The 27,745-nt window shown below is 44.0% G+C and overlaps 1 protein-coding gene across 8 annotated transcripts in view; it reads left to right on the plus strand.

The window, feature by feature from the left end:
• The window catches only part of DYNC1I1 (dynein cytoplasmic 1 intermediate chain 1), a 344,233-nt gene that overhangs the window by 22,930 nt on the left and 293,558 nt on the right, over window positions 1–27,745 (plus strand). For 2 of the 8 annotated variants that reach the window (XM_054692364.1, XM_054692365.1), the window contains exon 1: window positions 23,778–23,970. The exons of 2 other annotated variants lie outside the window; for them this stretch is intronic. In XM_054692364.1, the coding sequence (XP_054548339.1) occupies window positions 23,869–23,970 (102 nt within the window). In that variant the 5' untranslated portion in view covers window positions 23,778–23,868. Of the gene's footprint in view, window positions 1–8,749; window positions 9,003–23,777; window positions 23,971–27,745 lie in introns of those variants that run through there. 4 more of the 8 variants (XM_054692366.1, XM_054692367.1, XM_054692370.1 and 1 more) reach the window with 3 other exon arrangements.

The raw sequence follows: 27,745 nt of genomic DNA on the forward strand, positions 1-27,745 counted from the left end.
TTTCCTACCGCAAACATGTTCAGAAGCTCTTTGGGCATTAAAATTCTACACCATTAGGTGTAATTGCCACTGGGGATGTGGGCAGAGAAAATAAACTCAGACCATTGGAAAATGGGGCATAGTTATTATAGTGGTGTTCCTTGGTCCCTAGTTTTGATGAACTTCTGCGATGGTAATAGATCACCCAGCTTTGCTGTCATCATGTTTTATGTCTAAGAGGGAGCTCTATGAATTTTCTCCTCTTCCCTTCCCTAAGTACTCTTCTTGAAGCTGTATTTAATGAATGAGTATATCTTTTGACTCCAGTGCTGAGTCAAGTAAATCTTACGGATCCAGCCTGGGTGATGTTCTGTCCATACTGGTAACAATCGTGCAGACCAGTCTTATAAAATAAATGCTAGTTCTTTAAACCCAGCCACATTTCTTAGCTCTGACAGTGCAACAGACTTCCAATTAATCACTTCTGTGTGTAGTGCATTCTCCCCAATCACCTTGCTTGTCACTTAACCTGGCGTCAAATGAAAAGGTCATGCACATTCATTGTAAACATAAATATATTCCTCATCAATTGGTTCTCATTATACTTTGACCCATTTAATAAAACAAAGGTTGAAAATAATTTATTAGTCACTTTACCGGTGCTAAGTACATTTACTAAAGGTATGTATGACATTACCAACACATTCACTAAAATGTATTGAGCACTGGACCAGGCACTACATTTTCTGCAACTTTCCTATATATTCCAAGTAACTTAGCTTAGGAGGTAGATATTATTTGTAATCCTGTTTGATACAAGGGGGGAAACTAAGACACAAACATGTCAAGTAACTTTCTGAAAATTGCTCAACTAATAAGTTGTAGAGCTAAGATTTAAACCCAGGTAGTAGATTCTACTCTTCTACACTACAGAAAAATTATAAGTCAAATTCTGCATATTAACTATCAGGCTCTTATATTATCTCATTTTAATTCTTATATCAGTCTTATGAAGTAGGCATTCTTTTCTAAACTTTATACACATGATGGCACTGAGTTAAGTGACATACTCAAGGCCGTAGTTAATAAATGACAGTCACAGTGGGATGCCAGTCAGGTCTGTGTGAGATCTCTAAAACCAGATCGTGTCCATGTCAGCTAGTGTCCTTTGTGAGAAACAAAAAGGGCTGAGCATGTCTTTTTTTTTTTTTCAGGTTTGCTACCCAGTTTCTCTGTGAACCTTTGTTACTTCCTTGAAGCTTCAAGTGTGGGCCCACTTTTTTTTTTTTAAACATTAAGATGAAATATTTATTTATTTTTAAAGATTTATTTATACAAGAACTGGGGTCCAGGCCAGAAGCATGGGAGGGTGAGAGAATTCACCAGAGACAGAGCCGGGAACAGAACAGGCAGACTGACTGACATACACTGCCGAGGGAGCAGTGGGCGAGTCAGGAGGAGGTCTGCTGTGCCATGTGGGTAACCTCACTGGCCAGGGTTCGAACTCGTGCTGCAGTGGCTGTGGATGGCTTCATAGGTTGCGTCTTAACCCCTTGTGCCACCAGGGAGGCCCTAGGGCTGACTTCTTTTGAGTGTTAACTCTAGTTAATTTGTTAATCAAATAAAAATTATTTGATGTTCCAATGGGAAGTTTTCATCAGTATCCTGGACTAGTTTCATGCTTTCCTTTCCATAAGGACCTTGGCCTGTAGAAAGTTAAACTTGCATTATAACAAAGACACTGCAGCCCAGATGTGAGCTCTAAGAAGCCTGTAAGTTCCTAAAGCATCTCCTGATTCTTTCCTTAGAGATTTCATTAACAGGAGTCTGTAGGTAGACATGTGACAGCTTGGAAATGGTCATTGAACCTGATAAAGCTGATGCAAAATTTAATGCATGTCTGCATAAAATCAATTTTACAGGGGAAATACAAAGTATTTGTAACATAAAAAGAGATTTTGAAGACTCGCTGGTTCATGTGCCCTGTTTAAAAAAGGGGATAGGAACAGAAATCACTTCTCTGAAATGTCTTGCAGCAAGAAAAAACTATTGTTCCACAACCAGCCAAGAAAAAATGTTCTGGCTTTCAGGACATTGCTGGTATTTCACTACCAAGGCATGCTAAGTGTGCCCAGGTGCAGGTACAACATGCATTAATGCATGCTGCTACCAAGTGAAGACTCTAGAAGCAGCAGGCAGCCCCAGCACTATTTGCTATTCATTGGGCACTTACCCTGCTTATATTCAGGGTTCATATTCAGATCTTAGTCAGGATCACATGAGGCCAGTGTAGGGTCAGGAAGACCACAGTGCAGGTTTTCTATGATCCAGCAGACCGGGTAAAGGAGGAGTCAGAGTCCTCAGTGGTTTTTGCAGGTCTTTTATTGGGATTTACCCGGTACACAGCAGCAGGGGTGCTGGGGGTCTGGGAGGCTGGCTGGGGGTCTGGGAGGCTGGCAGTCCTCCTAGCCCCCAGCAAGTCTTCACTCTCTCCAGGCTATCTGGCTTTCTCTGCTTCTCTCCCGGCTTCTGTTCATTCTGGGCTTCTGCTGGCGTCCCTGTGACGCTGCCCTTAAAAGCCCAGTCGAATCCCATCTACCTATGTCCACACCCTACTCCAGGTACCCGCCATCAGGCATGCATTCAGGACCACAGGGATCCATCATCTATCCTGATGACGGGAGGGCAGAAAAGCCTGATACCTTTTACCTACCCTACACCAGTTAGTAGAATGGTTGGATTTCAAATACAGGTTGGCCAGATTCCAAAGTTTTTCTTCTCTTCCCATCGCATCTCATTGTTTCTCCATGTGGTGTGCCAAAAAGTACTATTTAGTGTAGCTTTTTATTGTGGCAGGACAGAGAGTCCTTCAAGAATATGTTCACATGCTGACAGGAACAAATATAAGTGTGTTATCAAAAGGGAACCAGAAAAGTATAGGCATCCCACAGCATGGCAGCAGATAAGCAATTCCTGAGGTTGCTGAAACCCCACTCATTTGAGTCTCAAAAATCACTGGGTATCTTGCTGAGTACCGAAGGCATAGCAGTCTGCAGTGAGGACAATCCCGAAGTTGATTTTGCAGGAATAGCTGCAAGTCAGACTTAATTCATTGCAAAGACGAATATACTTCAGAGCTTCTCAGCGTTCTGGGCTTTGCCTGATATAGCTGCTGCGTTGTGATCCAGAAGGCTAACTTGGATTTAAATCCTGGCAACCCCGTTTACCAGATGACCTGTGTGCCCTTTAGTTTTCACTTCATATCAGTCCTGAGGTCCTCGCAAGCAGCTGCTCTTGCTTCCCAAATATTACTTAATTCCTAACATATTTATGCTCACCCATATTCTTATTATAAGCTTATAGGATGATCCAATGTGTCAAGACTAGTCAATGGGTAAAGACTAATCAGTGTCATCAGTGTGGCTTTAGTGGTAGGATGGGACGGAGCAGGATCTCTATGATCGAGCAGACAGGTGAAGGAGGAGTCCTGGAGCCCTCAGTAGCTTTTTTCAGGGTTTTATTGGGCGTTTACCAGGTTCGCAACAGGCAGGGGTGCTGGGAAGCCTCCCAGACAGGCCTCCCAGCCCCCAGCAAGTCTTCACTCTTTCTGGGCTGTCCGGCATTCTCTTGTGGCCTCTGTTTCTCTGTTCTCTTCTGGTAGTTCTCTTCGCTCTATTGTTCCATTCCTCTGCTCTGCTCTGGTTTCTGCTCTGCTGGCATCCCCGAGGCCACCCTTATAATCCCAGTCTTAGCCCAAGTGTACCCACTTACGCATGCCCATACCCTACTCCAGGTGCCCGCCATCAGGCATGCATTCAGGACCGCAGGATCCATCATCGATCCTGATGGCGGGAGGGCAGAAAAGCCTGATACTTTTTTACCTTACCCTATAGTGGCAAATGCACAAAGCAGAAGTTTATACTAGCCTTGCCTCATTCTTTGTAATAAAGGTGATGTGTCCCAGCTGCTGTCGAGGGTGATTGCACTCGGTCAGCAGACCTGCCTGGGAGCAGACACTAGTGTGTTTCTTTATGCTTCACATTTTTCCTGTAACCCCTAAAGATTTTTTTTTAAATTCTGTGCTCCTTCAGCCCCCCACCCCTGCCCACATTTGAAGTTAACGAACAGTTTTCATTGTAAATTTAAAGTCACAGTGAATGTGACTTCCAGAACATTGTAAACACTGACATCATGCTTTGAGCCCAGCTAAATCTAAGTACACCAATGACTATTTTAAAAGTACCTGAAGAAGCTTCTTAACAAAGGGGTATTTTTATAACTTGTGGTCAAGCATCCCTTTTCCTCTTGATTTTTTTTTTAGAGATTTATTTATTTATACAAGAACTGGGGTACAGGCCAGATGCGCAGGAGGGTGAGAGGATTCACCAGAGACAGAGTGGGGAGCAGAACAGGCAGACCGATGAAATACACTGCTGAGGGGAGCAGCGGGCGAGGCAGGAGAGGTCTGCTCGCCATGTGGGTTGCTCTGAGGCTGGCGGGGATTGAACTGGTGCTGCAGAGGCTACGGACAGCTTCACAGCGCTGCGTTCAATCGCCTGTACCACCACAGGAGGCCCCCTCTTTATTTTGAGGGGACAGTGAGAAATGGGAAAGAGGGCCTTGCAAACATGGAGGTGGCAAAGGGGGTGCTGAGTGATCTTACACGGATACAGACTATCTTTGGCTCTGGAAGCTGATGCCATTAACTCACCCCATGGCAGCACGCTCTTCAAAAAAGGTTTCATGGATGCCAGGGGCCTGAGATTGCTGACTGAATAGTACACGTTTATTGAACACAGGTGCTGGAGTTTCCATGCGGGTGAGGGTTGTCAGGAAATGATCCCAGGTGGGCGAGGTGGAAGCAACCGTAGAGCCCCCGGGCCTGTCTCCCACCTTCAGATGGTGACTGAGCTATTGATCTTGTATCCTGGGATTTTGCTCAAAGAAAGTGGCCCATGACAGGGTTTTTAGATCAGTGGTTCTCAATTAGGAGTAGGTGTGCCAAAGGGGACACTTGGCAATGTGTGGAGACATTTTTGGTTATCACATTTGAGGAGAGAAGGCAGCTGCAGGCATCGAGCAAGTAGAGGTCAGGGCTGCTCCTGAACATCCCGTGGTCATGGGCCATCTCCCTCCACAAGGACATTTCCAGCCCACAATGTCAGTCATGCCAAGGCTAAGAAATCCTGCTTTTAGATGTTCTGGTTTCCTCATTAAAATCTGTCCTGCTGTAAGTTAAGTCTTTATTTTTCGGTTTGGTGCTTTACAAGGTAATAAGAGTACAACATCTAAGAGGCAGCATAAGACAGCAAATGGAAAGAAGCCAGATACATCTCCTATTGCCCATGTAAGCCTCAGTCTCTTCATCTGTAAAATGGGGATACCAATACCTGGCTAGCACAGTTCTTGTAAAGATTGAAGACAGTCACAGCACCAGGTTGATACAAGACGCATACTCATGTGTGGAAGACACCCGTTTTATCCAACAGCACTTATATCACTCTCTAGCCTCTTTTTTGGGATGTCTATGCTCTTGCCCCCCCTTAGATTTGAGGTACATTTAATTTTTTTAAAGATTTATTTATGCATACAAGAACTGGGGTACAAGCCAGAGGTGCTGGGGGTAGGGGTTGAGAGGATTCACCAGAGAGAGAGTGGGGAGGAGAACAGGTGGATCCGCTGAAATACACTGCTGAGGGGAACAGCATGTCGTACAGGAGAGGTCTGCTGCGCCATCTCCCCGGCTGGCGATGGAACTCATATTGCAGAGGCTGCGGATAACTTCATGGTGTTGCTTCTTAACCCCTTGTGCCACCAGGGAGGCCCACACTTAAATTTTTTTTATCTTGAACTACCCTTACTGTGTACATGCCTCCCTCCCCTTCTAGACTGTAGGTCTTCTGAGATATTCTTATACCTTCCTGCAGAGGGTCTTACACTTGGAAGATATTCAACAAACTTTTGTTGACCTGAAACAGCCAGAATAAATCTCACTTAATTTTCCCTTTATTGTAAGATTTAATCCTTTCCCTTGGATCATTTTAATGAGTTTAGTAAAAACATTTCACTTCCTTATAAACCAGAGACACACTAGGGGTGAGGGAAGGGCAGGAGGGGGGGATGGATTAGAGTCAAAATAGGGGGGGTTGGAATTATATGGGGACTATAACCAAGATTAAAATGCATACATTGTGCAAAAATGAAAAATGATGTAAAAAATATAACATAAAACATTAAAAAAATTCATTTCCTGAAATGCAGCCTCCATTGCATGCCTAGTTCAATGTGAATGTGGGCTCGATGATGCCTAGAATTCTGGAAGCTGCCTTCCTGAATCAGGATCATGTTGGGCATTTCTGCAGGGGGAGGAAAGTCTTGGGGTGGACAACCTTTCATTCTCAAAATGACGGGATGGTTGAAGTCTTGTATTTTCCTTTATGAGCCCCTTGGGCTAATACTTCTGAACTGGCTTTCATTTGACCCTCTCTGCTGAGCACTGGAGTACTTTGATTCCTCTCTAGTGGGAGGAGAACATTTTTGATTCACTGATCAGGTTTCTACTCTATTTTAATGTCTAGAGTGAAGCCAAGAATAATGTATATATTTTATTTTATTTTTAAAGATTTATTTATTTACCCATACAAGCACTGGGTGCAGTCAGAAGTCTGGCTCTCCAGAGCCAGAGCAGGGAGCAGAACAGGCAGACTGACGAAGTACACTGCTGAGGGGAGCAGCGGGTGGCAGGAGAGGTCTGCTCCATGTGGGACCCTTGCCGGGTGGCCAGGGATGGAACCTGAGCTGCAGAAGCTGTGGGCAGCTTCACAACCCAGCGCTCACCGCTGCGTCACCAGGACGGCCCATAATGTATATATTTTAAATAGTGCTGATGAATAAATGATGGCATGACATTTTTTGTCCTTTGCCTTCTGACAATTTCCCTTAGAATGTACATTTGTTTGACGGTCTACCCTGAACTGAAAGAGTACCTATTTCATTGTTTGACAAGCTGAAGATTTTAGTGAGCAAAATAGAATGAAGTTCTCTCCTTTTGAACGTGGTTTAGATGCTATAGCACACATGTGAAAGTCTTCCAGAGTTTATCAGGTAGTTGAGGGACCCATGTGTAGGGGAGGAGCAGGGGCTTCTGTCAGAGTCCGCTGTGGTATTTCAGGACTTGGTTTGGAGGCCTGAAGGAGAGCAGTCCTGCAGTGAATGTGTTTTGACTGTGTCCCCTTTTGAACTGAAGGTGTGTCTCCTGTTTCACCATCCGCCCCATTAGTGTGGGGTTGTGGGAATTGGTGTGTATTTTGTGGAAGAATAACAAAAACACTACTCTGCCTGTTTCCTTAAAAAGTGTGACTGTTCACTTTCAAAAGGTATAGGTTACTGCTGATTTGGAAAGAGGATCTCTCTTCTTTGAATGCTTTCAGACTAAAGGAAAGTGAGAATCTATTTACATAAGTTAAAATGCCAAACCAAATCTCTCCATGCAAATATGGACCACCCAGGGGCATTGTAAAGGCCAGGTTTGGGGTTTTGAATGCAGATTTTCTTGCTTCCTCTTTTAAGCTTTCTAATATTTTTCAAATGCTGCAGAGAAATAATTGGCATATCAAGCAAGAATGAAATCCAGTCTCATGGCATAGACTTTAAAGAGGGGAACTGTGTGCATTTCCCTAGAGTGCTGCTGTTTCTTAAAAATAAATATGAGTTACTATAAATTCAAGGTCAACAAGTTGTGGATTTTAGCTTAAAGTAGATGGGAAAGTTGGGTTAAGAAACAATTGTACGGTGGGAGATACTGGCTTTAAATGTTTCCTTTCCCTGGTACATTCTGCCCAGGGACAGTTCCTCCACGTGTAAAGATGGGTCAGTCAGGGTATTGGAAATTTCACATGGACAGAGTGTTAAAAGATAAGGCATATTAAAGTTTTTAGTTTTTTGCATGCCAACATGAATTTGAAAGGAAAGGACCAGGTAAAATTTTGGCCTCCTTTCTCAACTGAGCACTAGAAGTAGAGATTTGGGAGAACTGGCTTTGGTAAGAATTCTTACCTTTACTGGCTTCTGCCAGTTTCCCCAGGATGCCATCTGCAGGCTCTGGGAAGAATGGGGTGTCTCAGGAGAACACCAGAAATTGTGGAGGAGCAATAATAATTTTCCCTCTACTCTTTCTGGTGAGTGCTTGGCTGAGACCCTTTTTTCTTTTTTTTTTTATGAAAGAAAATGAATCATTTATTGATAATACTGTTATATTATCACATTATATGATATGCATGTATAATCACATTTTTATTATATATAGAATCATGTTATTGCAAAAAAATTACTGAACAACATCCAACATCCATTTCCAGTAATATCCTCAGCAAGGTAGGAATGGAAAGCACCATCCTCATCTTGATAAAGATAACTCATTAAAACCTATAATTACCATATTTAATGTTAGAGTGAATGCTAACTCTAATTTTTGAAAAAGGCAAAAAATATTTACTTTACAACTTACATTTAACAATGCAAAGGAGTTATCATAAAATCAACAAGCAACTATGAACCAGAGACACTCTATGGGAGGTGGGGGATGGAGAAAGGAGAGATTGGGGTCAAAATAAGGGGGTTGTAATTGTATGGGGAATATAAAAATAAAATTTAAATTAAAAACAAACAAACTCCTGAGACCCTTTTTTCTCTTAGGCACTTTGTAAATGGGTAAACTTATCCAAGTTGAAAGTTCTGCACTGTGGCTATTGTAATTCAAGATTATCTCTGGTAAGGCTAACCAGCTCGGTCAGCCTGAAAACAAAATTTCATTCACCTGAGGCCTCACTTGCCCCAGCTTAAATAGGACCCAGTCAACCCCTCCACGTAGTCTGATCCCAGAACCAGTGCTGCTCTGACCAGGTCCAGGCCCGGTCCAGACAAAAATATGCTCAAATACAGTCTGAAAGCAGAACTAGGACCTGAGAGAGGATCCCCCCACCTTCAGAGACGGTGAGAAGCAGCCAGTTCAAGGAGCTCAACAGGTACTTACCTGGTTGCTCGGTCCTGCTGGGGCCTGTCGGGGGTATCCTTTGGAGTTCTCTTCTGACGCCAGAATGGTTTAAAGATAAACAGAGGCATAATGAAAATGTTGAATGCTTTTGTGCGAAATAATTTGAGTCAATAGCGTCCAACCTGGCAGAGAGAAAGGAGCTCTGAGAAGCTGTGCACAGTGAAAGAGTCAATTGTCACAGAAGGAAGAGAGACGAGGAAGGCAGGTTGGATATTACGAGTTGCTTTCCTTTAGGGGATGTCTGGGGTCGGTGGGGGCAGATTCCATGACTAGTGCTAATCAGGTGACTCCCGGTCGATTGGTTTAGGATCCGATTTCTGGGAAAATTGAAAGAATAAGTCTCAGTTTGGTGATATCAGGCTGAGCATTTGGGGTCTGTTGTCGTTTTTAACAATTGTTTTCTAAACTGGGGAAATACGGAATGAAATTTGTTTTAATTAGGGCTGTTTTGGTAACTCTGGTTAAGAATCACGCCTTGTATGTTCTGAATATTTAAACCTGATAAAGAATAAGTTATTCATCAGTTAAAGAAACAGTAAAGCCGTCTTTATTCAGGGGCACACCTATCATGATGGGTATAGAGATTCCTACAGTGGGGTTCAGCAGCGGGGAGAGAGTATGTGCAGTACTAAATATAGTTAGGAAAGTGGAAACTTATAGCCAAGGAGCAGGTGGGGGTCATGACTGGAAAATTACCAAGAGGAAACATCAGGGGAGGGGTGTGGGGATTCAGGCTGAATTGACCTGAGAGGATTGTTGCTGAAGGCAGGCCAGGACCATCAGATATCACCTGGGGGTAATGGGGGTGAGGAACCCTATCGGATATTGATTAGATACCTGTGATCTGAGTGTGGGGAATTTTGGCTAAATCAACTGAGCAGGACTCATGCTAAAATTTGCCTCTTGAGGACATGCCCGAAGACAGAGCTCAGAGGAGGCTGACTAGAGTTTGGTCAAGGAGAGAAGCTTTGTCTCACCCTCCTCAGTGGGCACCTCAGAGCTTAGGGTGGGTACTTACAGTAGCCAACAATAAATCAAGAAAAGTGAAGAGTAACCAGAATGCTGGCTCACTGGAGTGGATTTGAGCCACAGGATTGTATGGATCAGCTTAGACTGAATTATGATGCAGTAATAAGCAACCATTAGATCTCAGAGGAGAAACATAAGATTTTTCTGCTCATGTTCTATGTCTAGTAGAGGCCAGCCAGGGCCTCTGTTCACCATATATACTCAGAGACCCATGTTGAGAGAAGTTTCTCGATGTATACTGCCTCTAGCCCTCTGTCTCACTGGGCCAATGCAAATCACCTGGCCCTCCTGGCCATGAAGGTGTTATTAGCTATGTCCTAGGAAGGGGAACAGCAGTTTTGTGATGAACCCAAATGACTGTGGAAGGGAGGGGCTCACCTGAGCCCTTAGAGATCACTCTGGCCTGGATTCTGATCTTGAAATTCATTTCTGCCTGTTCCTATTGCTGTCCAGTCTCAGAGGTGTCCCCTGGGAGCAACCTGGGTTACACCAAGTGTTGTGTCAATATCCACCTTCAGTAGCTCCTGAAAGATGACTATTTATAATATAAAATGCACTATTTTAGCATTATGAGTAATAATCCCAGGATCCTGGAATGAGTGGGTTTAAAAATCCAGGGGTCGTTATGGTGGGATCTGAAGAGGTCTAAACCTGTTCCCCTAATCATATACAGTATTCCAAAAGTATGATACCTCAATAACGATAAATTTTTAAAAATCTAGATTTTACTAATTCTGAATACAAGAAACATGTGCAGGAGTAAAAATGATGTTCCTTCAAGTAGTTTTTTGATTCTAACCAAGAACACTTTAGTTCTCGTGGAGTGCCAACTCTGAGAAAAGCTGAGTGCTTTGTAGGTATGTGAAGATGAACAAGATACACATCTGAAAGACTGGTATCTAACCAGGGAAAAGTCAAAGTTTAATTTTCAGTACAGATGGTTATGTTACCATATCACAAAATGCGATACCTAGTACAGATAAAGTACAATGGGGGTTCAGAGAAGGAAAATGATTAATAAGTAAATTATCATTTTGTTGAATTTGCAGGGTAACGAGACCTCGTATTAATCAGTCAAAACCATTGTGTTTATGTTTCTCTTCATCTTACACTTGCATTCTTAGGCCTGATTTGATCCTGGGACAAATTATGACAGTGATTGAGAGGTGTTACAAACCTGTTGCAGGGGGAGGATGTTGTAGTGGCAGAAATGGGCACAGTGCAGGTTTTCTATGACTCAAGCAGATGGAGTAAAGGAGTCCTGGAGCTCTCAGTGGCTTTTGCAGGCTTTTATTGGGATTTTACTGGGTACACAGCAGGCAGGGTTGCCAGGGGGCTGGGAGGCAAGTCTTCACTCTTTCTGGCTCTCCAGCGTTCTCTGGTGGTCTCTGCTTCTCTTTCACTCTCATTCTCTGCTTCTTTACTCCTACTGGTGTCTCTGTGATGCCACCCTTATAAGCCCAGTCTTAGTCCACGTGCACCCACTTACGCATGCCCACACCCTACTCCAGGTGCCCGCCATCAGGCATGCATTTCAGACCACAAGGATCCATCATCAGTCCTAATGGCGGGAGGGAAGAAAATCTGGTACTTTTTTACCTTTCCCTATGGATGTCCTGAACAAAGTCCACAAACACAGATTTTATGAACCCCACCCTCACCCCAGACCAAAGAGAGCCAAGATACCATGGACTATAAATCCCATAATGTCATCACCACCGAAAGGAGGACTGAATAAGCAGCCAGACATGTGGACCGTGGGGGTCTTTGGTTTTCTGCCAGCTTTCTGCATGCTGTTGGGGTTCCAGATCAGCAGAACTGGTAGTGTTACAGGGCAGGGAGAGGGTTAGCCCAGACCCCGCAAACCTGCCTGCGCGAAATAGGTTCTGCCATCCGCCACATCAATGCAAAACATATGAGACTTTAACGGGAAGCAACTTTAATACAATTAGGAAACAATACAGGAAAGGCAAAGAATATAGTTTCTAAATCAAGCACCCAAAGTTACCCGTCCCCTTGTGGGTAAAAGTCCACCCAGGCAGGACTGGCCCAGAGAAAGGCCTGAAAGCCTGTCACAAGTCTAAAGTATCTTCCAGTGGACACCCACAGAAAAGCATCAGAAACCACCAGACAAGTCTGGAGGGAAAAGAGCAAAATCAAAATCAAGACAAAAACTGCCTTGGTCACCTCCCCACGAGTCTCTCACCCACATCTGTGTCACCCAGTCCACGAACAAAAGGCAAGTGTGGTTTCTTCACGTGTCTCTCAGCTCCATGTGCCTCCTCCAGGTCTCCTCCTGCCTCTCCATCCTGCTTCCTTCCTTCCTCAGTCTCCTCTACAGGTTCTTCTCGTTCTGCTCAGCTCCACCCTCCTTTTGGGTGGGGCAGGGAACCTGGAACCTCCCCCTTTCCTGGGGACCAACCTGTTACAGTAGAACACATTCACCAATTTATCCCTCTTTCTCTCTGAGTTATTTGTTTCATTTCCCCTTTTTGTAAATAAATCCTTTATTAACCTTTTTATACATGCCTGCAGTTGAGTTTCATTTTAAGTCTCTAAGCACAGGTGAGGACCCACACACAGTTGGGCAACCCATTTCACATTGGGGTTGCCCTATAACAAACCAATGTTACCTCAACAAAAATGAAAAGTATGTGATATTGTCTATTAAGAAAACGTTCATTTAGCCTAGTAGAATCTTGTTAAATAGCAACGTTTTGAAGCATTTGAAAAATAACCTGGGAAAAATAACTATCCGGTGGAATTTTGAATATCAGTTAAAACGAATATGCTAGATTTATGTATGTCTATAAGGATAGAAATCAAATTTTTCATGAAGATATCATGTTTAAGTGTTGCAAATGGTTAACATTTTACTGAATTAAGGAAGACTTTCTCACACACACACACACACACACACACACAGACACACACACACACAAAGAGGTAATATGAAAGCATGACCTTTGGAGCTAGGGTTCAAATCCCAGTATCACCACTAGCTATGTGACCTTGACTAATTACTTTTTCTCCCTGTATATCATTTTCTTTGTATAAAAAAGGACGGATAATGATAGTATCCTCTTACTAATGTATAAGGTTTGAAAGAATAAATCCCACTTAATAGTCCATTTCTTACAGGATTAAGTCTTTCCCCTTGGATCATTTTGATGTGTGTAGTACAAACATTGACTTCCTGAAATGTGTCACCTGCTGGGTGTCTGCGCCCAAAAGGAAGTGGGTTTGGTAATTCCTTGGATTCTGGAAGCCTTGCTTTTCTCAGTAAAGATCATGTTGAGTAGTAGTCTGTGCCCAGTAGAGCCTGGCCCAGATAAGTACATTGTAAGGACAAGATGACCACTCAGCACTTTCCCTGCCTTGTGAGGCAGGAGTATCTGGAGACTCCACCACATCATGTTGGCCTTGATTCTAATCTTGGAATTGATGTCTGCGGAGAACACATTGCCTAGCTCCTCTTTAGCACCCAGCACTCCAAATTCCCTTTAAGGTCTAATGTGGCTCGAATCCATTGTGCTAAATCAGGGAGGCATTCTGTTATGTGCTTCCAGAAAGTAAAGGTCCTATCGTACTCATCTTGGCAGATGCACACCCTCTCTCTTCTGTCTTTTGTTGGGTTTTCCTTTTCCCCCACATTCCTTGAATACAAAGTGGATGAACTTTAGGTGATGCTCTAGAAAACTTGTGGCCTGTCAGAAGGTGAAGGGGTGAGCACGAAGGCTCAATCTTTGTCAAATAGTTATGAGGATGAAGTGTTTTTGGAGTTGCTGGGTTCAGAGAGTGGGATCCTTGAGTTCACTACAGGGAAAGTTCACCACAGCTCCCCTTTTAGCGGCACTGGTGAATTTCCCAGGTGAGTTTCTCCAAGACTTTACTTATAGCCAAAAGGGCGGGTTTATTATAAAAGGGAGAGAAAAGGGCCTCCCTAGTGGCACAGGGGTTAAGACGCACGCAACCTATGAGGCAATCTGCAGCCACTGTAGCTCAAGTTCGATTCCTGGCCGGCCAGGGAGATACCCACATGGAGGGACAGGCCTCTTCTGTCTCGTCCACTGCTCCCTTCAGCAGTATATACTTTGGTCCGTCTGCCTGTTCTGTTCCCTGCTATGTTGCTGGTGAATCCTCTCACCCCCTGCCCCTCTGGCCTGTACCCCAATTCTTGTATAAAAATAAATATTAAAAAAAAGAGAGAATAAAGGACACTTGCATAGACACAAGCGGGCAGAAAGGGCTGCCCCAAAGAGACAGGTTTGCTGAGAGAGGCCTGCCTTGAGGAGAGCGGCCTCTGCTGAGGGAGGGCAGTGAAGAGAAGCCCTGGCATGGTCACAAGTCACAGCCAGCCGGAAGGCTGCTGCCCTGCCGAGGGAAAAGTTTGACGAAAAGAAGCCCCTGCATAGTTACAGGTGGGCAGAAAGACTGTGCCCCGTGCCAGTGCAGAGATTACACTGATAGTCTTCTTTATGGGAGGGGCTTGTTCCTTTGTGAAGTGGTTTGTTTGCTGTTGATTTTGAATAATTAGAATTGAAAGGGACCTGAGATTCTACAATGCCCCTCAATCTCCATATCTTTACCTCTGGTTTGTGCCCTGTGACACTAACTGCAACCTGACTCTTTGCTTGGGTCTGTGCCTTTACTTCTAAGGATTTTTAGTTCCTATAGCTGATTTAACAGCTATTTTAATCACTTCAACCCTCATCTCCAGCTCCCAGCATAATGAGCCATGTTTCTGGTCTTGTGGCGCCTCCTTTCCAATTTTTCTATTCTTGTCCTCCATCAAGGACACCTATCTATTGTGGTCCAAACTTCAAGTATAAAAGATAGTTCATGTAGATTTAATGGAACACATTTATTTGAATCCAGTGGTTCAAAAAATGAACTGCATGCCACCAGCAAGAGAGGATTATCTGTGAAGGAATTATTGTATCAATGGGAAGTTACAGGGCAGAATGAGGGGCACTCCTGGACTCCCAAGCCTGCCATCCCCCATATAAAGATACTCTTAGTGCCTAATTCCTTCAATGGAAAAGAACTTTAATACAATTAATGTGCAACAGAATAGTTAAAATTGTTTCTCAAGAAACACCCAAAGTTACCCATCCCATGGGTAAATGCCCAGCCAAACAGGGTTGGCCCAAAGCAGGGCCACTAAGGCCTGAAGCATGCCACAAGTCTAAGGCACCTTCTGCTGGGGACCCATAGGATAGGGGAAAAAGAGGCCAGGAAAGTCTGGAAGGAAAGAGCAAAACCAAGATAAAAATCAGTTTCCCCACTGGTCTCTTACCCACATCTCCTTCTCTTTCAAGTGTCTCCTTCCATGTCCCCCAAGTCACTGGTACAATTTAAGGCCAAGAAGCAAGTGCAGCTTCTTCACATGTCTGTTGCATGTGCCTCCTTCCTTCTCTTTTCTTCCCAAGTCCTTTTTTCCAGTCCTTTTCTAGCTTCCCCTGTTGCTCAGCCTCATCCTTCCTTAGGCGGGCAGGGGAACTGCAGCCTGCCCTTTATATGGTAATCACACAGTTACAAGACCAGCATTTGGTAATCTCTGTGTTATTTTTTCTACAAATTTAAGAATCTCTGATTGTGTTTCCTGGGGAAACTTGTATCCCTTTCCCCTCTGGCCACGCTCTGCTTGAGGCCAGCAGGTATGGGTGGCAAAGTGGAAAAATAAATATGACAATCTGTCTACTTTCCCATGTAAATATTCAAGTTGTAACATTTGCTCATTCATTCAACAAATATTCCCTCAGCTCCTGTCAGACAATGGGGATGCCATAGTGTCAGGCCTACTTGAAAGAAATGCAACAGCTTGTAACTACCATTAAAAACAAACAAACAATGTTTGCCTCTAACTTCACTCCCATCTAGCCACAGCATTTGGTGGCTGAGGGCCCATTCTTGTTCATTTCTTTCAGTGATCCTTTTTTAAAATTTATTTATTTAAAAGATTGTTGGGCCTCCCTGGTGGCACAAAGGGTTAAGACGCAACCTATGAAGCTATTTGCAGCCACTGCAGCATGAGTTCAATCCCCAGGCCAGGGAGCTACCCACGTGGCGCAGCAGACCTCTCCTGACTTGCCCGCTGCTCCCCTCAGCAGTGTATTTCAGTCAATCTGCCTGTTCTGCTCCCCACTCTGTCTTTGGTGAGTCCTCTCACATCACCATCCCCACACACCTCTGGCCTGCACCTCAGTTCTTGATTGCATAAATAAATAAATCTTAAAAAAATTATTTTATGCATGGAAGAACTGGGATGATTAGGCCAGAGGTGCGGGGACTGAGCACTCACCAGAGACAGAGTGGGGAGCAGACCATGCAGATTTACTGAAATACACTGTTGAGGGGAATAGCATGCGAGACAGGAGAGGTCTGCTGTGCCATGTGGGTAGCTCCCTGGCTGGGGATTGAACTCAGACAGTAGTGGTGATAATGATACCATAATGTCAGGTTTTCAGGCCTAGTCTCCAGCCAGGAATGGATCCCAGGCTGCAGTGGCAGCGCTGAGTCCCAGCCACTAGACCACCATGGGTTGTGCTTCATGAAGTCACAAAGGGAACTTCGCTGATGCTCAAGCAAGCAAGTGAAAAAGGCACATTTGTTGAGAGAAGAAAAAGTTTACTAGGGAAAAAAGGAACAGAAATAAAGTGGGACTCCCAGGCCAGTGGAACTAGGCCAGGGAGGGGCAAGGAAGCCTAAGTAGACTTGTGCTTCAGGGAATAGACACCTTCTTTCCCTAATTATTCTAAACCTCCGCTAGTTTCTTTGTCCTAAAGTCTCTGTGCCCAGAACTAAGTCTCTGTGACCCAGTCCTTATCTCAGAGTCCTTTTTCTTTATCCTCCTTGTCCAAGAATGTCCTGTTGCCCCTAGTTTTGGGGTGTTTGATTAGTCCCCTTTGAAATTTGCTGCCCTAATCTCTGGAGCCTTCCTTATTCCTCTGAGGCTTTTCCTATTCTGTTCTGACCCTAAGGGCTCTCTGCTTGCCCCATGCCTCAGTAGCACTGAGCCCCCACCCCTAGACCACCAGGGAGGCCCTCAGTGATCTCTTAGTGAATCCTAATGTTCAAAGTCTGATCCATCCTGCCAACAGCAGAGGCTAGACAGATGTGTCATGTCAAAGGAGATGCCAGAAACCCCCACCTTCTGTTTTCCTTTATAGTGTGAGGAACAGAAAACTAAAAGTTCTGTAGGGGGATAGAGTTTCTACCTTACGAATGTTTATCTTATGCAAAAGATATATTACAAATGCTAAGGTTCCTATTTTGAGTACTTAATTTCTCACTTTCTTTTTGATATACAGCAAAGGTGTGATATATAAGGCAAGTGTTAATTCTAGTTGTTTGCTTGCTTAACACATTTGAATAGAGTAGACTGATTTAACATGGAATTGCTTAAATTTTACCAGGATTCTGACATGTTTTAAAAATAAATAACTTTCTTCTGAAGTGAGGGAGTGTTTTGTGCCAGTCTCGGTCTATTGATAACAAGGGTTACAGCCAGCCCTGCCCTGCAGTTCTTACTGTGATTATGAAGTTGGTTTTGGAGGTGCTATGTTCAGAGAGTGGGGTCCTTGCAGTAACTCTGGAAAAAGTTTCATCAGAGCTCCCCTTTCAGTGGCACTGGTGAGTTTCCCAAGTGAGTTTTTCCACGAGGCAGAGGCATTAGTTATATCCAAAAGGGCAGGCTTATTATAAAAGGGAGAGAAGAATAAAGCACACTTGCATAGACACAGAAAGGGCTGCCCCGAAAGGGACAGGTTTGCTAAGAGACAGGATTGCATGGCTGCAGGCTGGCCTCCGGGGGAAGGGCGGCCTCTGCTGCTTTGCAAAAGGAAAAGGTCAGTGAAAAGCAGTGGCATGGATGCAGGTGGGCAGGAGGCTGCTGCCCTGCAAAGGGGGGTATGTTGGTGAAAAGGAGCACCTGTATAGGCACACACAGGTTGGCAGAAGGGCTGTTGCACCTGGCCAGTGCAGAAATTGCTCTGATACAGTCTTCTTTGCTTTGGGAGGGGCTCATTCCTTTGTGGAGCTAACTTTTGTTAAGTTAATGACTGCTAGGGTGTGACTAGGTTGCTCTGTAAGGACCAGTGATTCTCTACAATGTTGCTCAGTCTCCATAAACCCACCTCTGGCCTGCTCCTGGTGATACTTTTATAGCAGTCAGATACTTGCTATAGCAGTTGGTACCTAAGGATTTTTTTCTGTCTCTAGCTGGTTGTGTTATATGGCACAAAGGAAACTTGGACACCAGGGCTCACAAGAAGCAGATTTAATGCACCATTGCTGACTCAGAGGATTCGCATCCAGAGGCTGAACCCTGTTTGTAGGAAGTCAAGGGCTTATACACATTTTCAGTTTCTACAAAGTTCCGGGTGGGTTTGCACTGGCAGCTGTACATGGTCAGATATGACGTGGCTATGTTAGGGGGAAAGGATGTCCTGAGCAAACTCCACAAAGGTTTTGTGGACTCCACTCCCACTCCAGACCAAAGCCATCAAGACTCCTGGGAACTACAAATCCCATCATCACCGAAGAGGGTGTTTCTGGGACCTAAGAGTGGAGTTAGGCAGCCTGGTTTAGTATGAAACCAGACATGTGGGCTTTGGGGGGCATCTTGGCTTGCCTCTTGGCTTTTTGCTGGCTTTCAGCATGTCATTGGGATTCCAGATCAGCAGAAATGGTAGGACGTATTCACCAATTTATCTCCCTCTCTTTCTCCCTGAGTTATGCATTTCTTCATTTCCCCTTCTTTTATAAAAAAGCCCTTTATTAACCTTTTTGTGTGTGCCTGCAGTTGAGTCTTATATAAGTCCCTTTAAGCACACAGTGAGGACCAACAGTCAGGCAACCCATTTCATATCAGGGTTGCCCTGTAACAGCTACATACCAAGAGGTGAGTTGTACAGTTGCCTAACAAGGAGTGAGTGAAGGGTCAGTAGTCATGGTCCATTCTGCCTCATGGCGGTACATGGTCTAACATGAAGCAAGATTCATACTAGGAACCAAGCTACATACCCGGAACTGGCAAAAGTTTGTTACTAAGACCTCCAGGCTGCTTATCTCAGGTCACTGTGCTTCATTGTAAGGACTGTGTTAATCAGTTAACCCCCACCTCCATCTTTTGGCCTTGTGTGAGCCAGGTTTCTGATCCTGTGGTGCCTCCTTTCCAAATTTCCTACTGTTACCTTCCATCACTACTACAAGATGCTCTGCAGCAATTACCACCAGGAACACATGAGAAAACAGAGGTTTATTACTTACAAGACTTGCAAATTATACAGCCCTCCTAGGCCACCATGTAGCTGACTGGTAGAGAGAGAATACAGGCCTGGAGTCCTGCTTCTCCTGGGACTGAAAAGGGAATTTCTGAGAGCTCATTCTTTACGGATGAATTTAAAACCTAAAAGCAGGAATGTAAGATCAGGAAGAGAGAGAAAGTAAAGGGAAAAAAATGCATTAAAAAGTGGCCATAAATGGTCATTGAAATTAACTAAGGTCTGTAAAACACAGTCCTCAGTGGGAGAGGTGGCCTGATTCATTATTGAGTCCTGTGACTGAAGTGTTTATTTGGGATTGAAGTGGATGCCTCAGCATCAGAACTTAAGTCAGGCACTTGCATTAGAAAAAGAAAAGCCATGGCCTCCCCTGGTGGTGCAGCGGTTGAGCACTGGGCTGCGAGCTGCCCGCAGCCTCTTCAGTGCAGGTTCTATCCCCAGCCACCGGGTGAGGGTCCCACATGGCGAAGCAGACCTCTCCTGTCGTGCCCGCTGCTCCCCTCAGCAGTGTATTTCATCTGTCTGCCTGTTCTGTTCCCTGCTCTGGTGAATTCTCTCACCCTCCTGCGCTTCTGACTATACCCAGTGCTTGTATAAATAAATAAATAAATCTTTAAAAAAAAAAAAAAAAAAAAAGAAAAGAAAAGCCAAGGACCAGGATTTAAACTACAGGCAGGACCCAAGACAGAAACAGTGGACCTGAGTCAGTTATGATTTCAGAGCACAGCACCCAATACATACCTGTTCAACTCATCTCCCACTGGGCACCCTCAAGCCCATTTCACTGTATGTTACAGCCCCGCTGGATTGTTTGTCAGTCCCCAAGCCCAAGCCATTGCTGCCTCCCCCTGTCATTTTGTTACAAGCAACTGGAATGTGGAATGGGTTGGCCTGAGTTTGGATCCTCACCTGCACATTCAGGACCTCATTCACCCCACCCCCGCCCAACACTTTCACTCCCTCGATTTCACAGAAATGCTGCCCAGCTGGCATTCTACCCACATTTCCTGGTCTGACTTCATCAGGAATCCACCTCATGCTCTAGTTCTACACACTCCTTGCTTGAACCCTTTATCAGGGACTTATTTCATCTTCCCTTACAATGGAGTTGGTGTTTTCAGACTGTACCATATTACAAGCTTTTTGAGACAGGCTTTTTTTTTTTTTTTAGTATCTTTAATTTCTTTATATTTATTTCCTTGTATCATTGTTAATTTTTGGACAGTATTTGATCTTTCCCTTCAGGTGTTGTCCCTGTGTTTCTCCCACCGCCATGGCACCTGTGATCCCTCTTCTGTGTTGACCGCTCTCCCTTCCCTCCACTGCTGTATGCTTCAGATCTTCAGTCAGCTTGCAAGTTGTCTTTTTCTTGACTTTTTGTTCGGTTTCTGTATATTCCACATATAGGTGAATCTGTTACAGGGCAGGGAGAGGGACACCCCAGAACCCCCAAACCTCACCATTTTAAATAGGTTCTGCCATCTGCTGCATCAAGACAAAACATACTGTAGTGTGTAAGGCCTTCACTGGAAAAGAACTTTAATACAATTAGTGTGCAATAAAGAGAAGAAAAGAGAAAGACAAAGAATATAGTTTCCAAATCAAGCACCCCAAGTTACCCACCCCCTTATGGGTAAATGCCCAGCCAAATGGGTTTGGCCCAAAGCAGGGCCACTGAGGCCTGAAAGTCTGCCTCAAGTCCAAGGTACCTCCTCATGGGGATCTATAGCAAAGCGACCAAAGGGGACATGTCTGGAAGGAAAAGAGCAAAATCAAAATGAAGATAAGTCCTGCCATTATTAACCTCCCCACAGGTCTCTCACCCACGTGTGCTTCAAGTGTCCTCTTCTATGTCTCCCAAGTCCCTGGTACAAGTTCAAGGCCAAGAAGCAAGCACAGCTTCTTCACATGATCTGCTCCACATGCCGCTTCCAGGTCTTCTTGCTCTCTACCCTTCTTCTCTCCTTCTCCCAGTCCCCTCCAGCTTCTCCTCCTCCCTGCTCATCTCTGCCTTTCCCTGGGGGAGCAGGGACCCTGGGTTCCTTTCCCTGGGGACCATCCTGTTACAAGTCCTCAAAAATGTTTCTGAAGTTTTTGTCATGGAGTGTTTTGCCTATGTTTTCTTCTATGTACTTTACATAGACCTTAATCATTTGTGTAAACTCTATAGCACTTGGAACAGCACTTAACACGGTGTAGGCTCCGTAGGTGCTCATTCATATAAAGATAGAATTAGCATCATGGGTTCAACAACTTGGGTTCCTGCCTCTTAGCAAATTAGTACAATTTGTTCATTAACGTGCTCTCCCTCCTTTACAAATATATAGGGGACCTTGTTTAGATGCCCAAGATATTCCCATGTGTCATTCATTCCATTAGATGAAACATCCTGCCCTTCTGTTTCCACTCCTACCTGTGAAGGGTCACTGTACAGTGGGGACTGGAGCGGTAGGAGACACATTCCGATCTATCAAATGAAGTTGGGGTGAGATGACTTCTGTGTGTATGTGTGTGGGTGCATGCCCACAAGTGAGAACATGAACTGGTATCACTAATAGGCATCGACATTCTTATCTGTAGTCATCTGTCTTACTACAGATGTGACAGATGTGACCAGGCACAACCAGGTGGCACAATCTGTCAGCTGTACAGATAGGCAGAACTGAGGTCCAGATCTTCAGTACTAGATTGTTCTTATGTAGCCAAAATTGTTTAGAAATTTAGTCAAGTCATATAACCCATGGCAAATATGTTATATATTAGATCACAAAGAATGCCAACTTACCGACATGCCAGGAGAAACCTAACTTCCTATGAGATCACAGTGACCTTTCTTATAAATGAATATTCTTAATTTTTCTGTCAACTTGTGCTCTTAGGCTCATGATCTTAGAGGTCTGAGCTGGACATGGTTGGGACAGTACCAGCCCAAGGGCATTAAAGGTGCTTTGGGATGGTGGCCTAGTGCTGTTGGCCTTTGTGGATGTTGCTACAGATGCACTGGAAAGATGACATGTCAGGGCATCCTTTTCTCTAGACACCCTAGAGAAACACCCCTCCCCTGCCCCACAAACTGATACTCCCCTGTCATGTCCTTTAAGACTCTGTTCTCCTTTAATTGTAATAGTTTTTACAGTTCACAAATCCTGTGGTAGCTTTCCATTACATTTGGTCAGTCCTAGATGTGATGTTTTGGTAACATCTGTCATAGTTTTGACTTGGGAGAGATTCCCTTTCTTTTCAAACAAGGTCTAGTTTGACATTTAGAAAGTGATTCTGCTATATTACCATAATTTCCAAAATTTTAGAAAACACCTGCTATGGGGCCCTCCCTGGTGGCACAGGGGTTAAAGACAGTGCTACCACACTTTCACCAGCCACTGCAGCATGAGTTCGATCCCTGGCCAGGGAGCTAACCCACATGGTGCAGCAGACCTCTCCTGACTGGCCCGCTGCTCCCCTCAGCAGTGTACTTTGGTCAATCTGCCTGTCCTGTTCCCCATTCTGTCTCTGGTGAATCCTCTCACTCCTGCACCTCTGGCTTACACCCCAGTTCGTGTATGCATAAATAAATCTTTAAAAAAAGAAAATAGCTGCTATCATCTCCCACTGCTTCTACCTCTGATGCTGTTGCTCAAATTGGGGAGATCACTTGTATGTCTCCACTCTGTTCCTTCCCAAGGCTGTGATCCAGTGACAGTGGTAGAATCTCAGAGATGTTGTCATGGAATGGCCAGGAATGGGGGCAGCCTAATAGAGAAAAAAGGAGATAACTATGTTTACAGATCTCACTACTGTCTTTGGATAATTTGTTCCTCCTCAAATTGTTCTTGAGGATTGATTTAATTCTTCTTCCACTTTAATTCTTTCTGCCAAAATTGGTTTTCTTCAAAAGCTAATATATACAAGACTACATCCTATTTTCACTCAAAGAGACAGATGGTTGAAACTGACTCTAGCTAAATTAAAAAAAAAAAAAAAAGACTTGAATTTAGACATACAAATGAGTTTAAAGAAGGATTTAAGCCTTTCAAAATGGTTGAGAAATCTGTTCTGAACACTGCCTCCTACCACTGAGTTACCCATTCACGCACAGAAGGCAGTGTGCTGGCCAGCGAGGGACTCTGCAGCCAAGCTTTTTGAATGGGTATTTGCTTTCTAAAAGAAATAGAAAGGTTGTGCTGATGGGACAAATAGCAAATGCCCAAATCCTAGGATGGCATTGAGCATTTGTGCTGACATGGTCTGTAGGAATATGCCACAGCTCTACGTTGCTGGCAGTACTGATTTCCTGCACACTTAGGGGCATGCAGCAGTAACTAGAAAAGGGGCTAATCTTATAAGTACATTCTGCTGTGGATTGTTCAAGGATTTATTTTGTTGTTGCTGTTTTTTGTTTTGTTTTGTTTGTTTGTTTTTTACTTTCATTCTTCTCTGGTTGATTTAAACAGGTAGAGCAGAGCTGACTTTGGTGATTCTGTGCGAGCACTTTCCCATCCTTGCCTTGCAAAAGGGTTACAGATGAACCTAATATCATTGTCTTGGTCAGACACCAAGTCAGTCTTCCCTGGCAGGAACAGTGCTCTCTCTGCACCGCGGGGTCCTGTGCAAATGCTGATGTTGGTAGGTATCATGTCATAGAAAATGTTAACTGAGAAAGGACAAAGGGAAAGATCAATTTAGAATTGAAACTTTATCGATTTTCAAATTGAGGTAGCCCAGTGTATCTCAGACTTTTAACTAACAATAAATATGTGTATATAACACACAAATGTGTGTTTGTGTTTGCAAAACAAGGTCCATGAAACAGTAGCTTCCTTTATTCTGTGCAGTGGATTCTCATAACTATAATCTGTTCATCACACACATTGCTGCCTTGACTACAAACTACCCTGATTTTCGTAACTCATGCTTAAAAAGGCTGGTGCCATGTCTATTACATGCTAGTAATAAATGATCTGTTCTGTTCTCTTGAATTCTTCTATTTCCCTGCTGCCCACAGAGAAATTCAACTCCCTTTAAAACATGACATCAAATTTTGGCTGTGGGGTAACTAACTGGTTAAGGATTGCCTGGGGCTTTGCTGTTTTTTGCACTAAGAGTCCTGCATCCAGTGAACCCTCTCAATTCTGCAGATTGGGTGGTGGGTCACTCAGCCCTGGGAATCGATCACTGACTGCATTTCGCATTCAGTGTTCCATTCCTGTTGCTACCGAATGCCGGCCTCAGTTTCCCTCAGCCAAGAAAATGAAACAGAGTTTGAGGAGAAGGAGAGAAGTTTGTTGGCAAACTGAGGAAGGCGGTAGACTCATCTCTGAAAGACCACCATCCTGCTTTTTGGCACCAGGCAGGGTTATTTATATAAAGTAGTAAAACAAAAGCGAGTAGGCGAGGGTCCTTTTGATGCAGGCAAACGGAGATTTCGGGTGGGCGCCACCTTGCTTTGTTCACACCTGATGTTTAACTTCCTTAGACTTTTAACTTCCTTATTACCCTCTTAGGGATATCCTTCCTTTTTCTTAAACTGCAAGAAGACAACTTGTTAAATGCAACAATAGGAGTGCTTATTGGATGGGGCAGGAAGAGAGGCCTGTCCCGTTTCACTGCACCACCATCAGCGTGTGCTGCACAGACGGGCCGTTCACTTTCCTACCTCCCTGCCTCTGTCCTTACTTCCTTCTGCCTGGCCTCACCTGCTGCTGCTCTCAGGTCTTCCTTGGTGATGGGTGTGTTTAGTGTTTAGTCACCTATGCAGGGGACCCTTCTCACTGAAACAAGGGAAGATGAGAAAAGCACAGAACCACAGGCTCCTGCAGTGGTCAGGTGTGGCCTCGCAGGCCGGCAGTGTTGGAAGGGGCACGGGATGAGGGAACGATCACTGAGTCATTGTGGAGCAATGAGAAGCCTTGCAGGGCTACAGAGGAAGTAATGTGCAGCCCCTAGCCAAGGGCAGTCTCATATTTATTAATGTCTAAGTACAAAGGTGGGGCAAGGAAGTAGGGAGTGTGCAAGCGTATGGGGAAGCAGTTATTGGGGATGCAAGCCAGGGTGGTGTGACCAGGGGCTATTGCCTGGGGGGGCTCCATTGTTCCCACTAGTCAAAGCATATTATCTCTGTTCTAATATCTGCCGGCTGTTTTCAGTAGATACTGGTTTCCCAGTGTGTTTCCTCATGCCAGGACTTTTGCCCTTGGTGCCCCTGTATGACTTTACACCTAGCTGACAAGCAGGACTCTGCGCACCAAGACAACATCCCTGAGAACAAGGAGGGCTGGGGATCCCACAGTTAAGATCATGGGTTCTGGAGACTAGGTTTGAATCTTAGTTTTTCACATGTCACAGTTTGCTTTGGGTGTGAGAACAGGCAAACCCCTACCATTCTTCTCTGTATGTGTCTCGGTTTATCATAACTTCAGCAGGGCTCAGTGTTCTTGAAAATTAGGTAGATATGTATTAGAGGTATGTATTAATTAGAGATATGTATTTTATAGTTAATTTTGGCAAGCAGTGAATTAAGTGGTTTTACGAGGTAGTGATAACTTAGCATGTTTTTAGAAAAGTAAAGAACTGGACTTTGTAAACATTTATATTGCTGATTTATATTGAGAAAACCTATTTACTTCAGCATTAAAGCATTAAATTGTTTCCATTTATGTACTTACTGATGACTTGATTTTTATTGCTTTTAGTATGATCGTTTCAATTTGTTTTCATTTGCCAGCATCAAGTACCTCTAGGTGGCTGCCTTTTGCCTGCATCTTTCTATCAGTGTGGAGTGTCAATGTTAGGCCTCCTGACCAGTGCTGTCTGCACTGACTTTACTGCACAGGAAATCGGGCCCTTTATCAGGAGAGCATGCCAAGAACTCAGTCAAAGCTAAAGCTAGTCATATTTGAAGATTTGCTTGTTATAGTCATTTTAAAATCAGCCCATAGGTTACCTGAGAGTAGTTTATTTTTAGACATGTTCATTTATCATCTTAGCAACTCAGAGACAACAGCTTCAAATGCAATAGACGGCTCTGCTCTCAAGCACAGATATTTCACTTTTAAAGAAAAAGCCCAGCCATCAGCATGATGATTTGTCTTCTAGGTGTCTTGCATAATAGATTCTCCATTGTGGTATTTGTTGGTTGAGAAAAGCGATACAGGCTGTTGATTATAAATTGAAGGGCTTTTGCTAAATAATCCTTTTACAGTCAGAAAACAAAATAAAAATGTGAACTAGGCAGGAAAAAAATTGTACTGATGGGATTGTAATGGAGGTGATTTAGAAAAAGAGAGTTCAAGATAAGGCAATGCTTGGATTGTGTTTTTATTGTGCATTTGTGAATGAGTGAAAAATCAATCCCCACGCCTCCTCCCTTGGGAATAAAAATGCTTAAGAAGGAAGAACTTCTGAGTTTGCTCATTTAAAAATTTAGCACAATGACCCAACTTATTGATGATTCAAAAATTCGCTATAACAAAATTATAGAAGATTTCATATTTCCATTGAACGGTTGCTTGGCAGTTCAAGAAATATTTACTGAAGACTCAGTGCTAGGCTTGGCTCACTACAAAAAAGAGATCATGCATGGCTTATTCCCCTGGAGGAGCTTCTGGTGTAACAGGAAGAGAGACTCACAGAAACACAACAGAGCTATGCATTGTGGTATATGTATTAGGACCACTGGGAGGGGTGTTTGGTCCAGGCTTAATGCCCTAAGAGGCCTTTCTGGAATGTGATTGAGCTGAGACAAAAAGATGGCTAGGAGTCATCAGAAAATGAGTGGTGAAGAGAGAATTCCTGGGATTTGCAAAGGAAGAAAATGTGTGCCAGTGAAACATGAAATAGGGGGTGGAGGAATGTAGGGATGGAGACATGGGTAAGAAAAGCATATTAGGTGCCCTGCTAAGGAGTTAAGACACATTTTGTGACCAAAAAAGAGCCTCTGATGTATTTTAGGCAGGGGAGTACACTCATCAGATTTGGACAGAAAGATCAATGTGGAGGATCAGTAGGGAAGAAGGTTAGCATGGAGACAGGGAGATCTGTTAGAGGAATTTTGTAAGTGTCAGATGAGCAAAAATGAAAATTGGCAGTGACCAATGTGAATGGTCATGGATGGGGATAGGACAGGCTTGGAAATATTAGGTGGTAATGTTAGGATTGGTGAGCATTGGCTGTGCAGGTATGGTGAGTTTGAGATTTCTGCCTCTGATCAAGGAGAAAGGAGGACTGTGAGGTGGCAGCATCTCACAACAAGTAAGGCCTGGGGTTTCATGAGGTGGGGAGTCCCTCATAGCAAGAGGGCCTTCCAGAGACAGCAGCCTGGGGCCATCACCTACCAAAGAATGAGAGAGTCAGAGAGGGGGACCACGAGCATTGGTGTTACTGCTCAACAGCAAGATGATGG

The sequence above is a fragment of the Talpa occidentalis genome, unplaced genomic scaffold (genome assembly GCF_014898055.3).
Source record: "Talpa occidentalis isolate TD23 unplaced genomic scaffold, MPIMG_talOcc4v2.1, whole genome shotgun sequence".
NCBI lineage: Eukaryota > Metazoa > Chordata > Mammalia > Eulipotyphla > Talpidae > Talpa > Talpa occidentalis.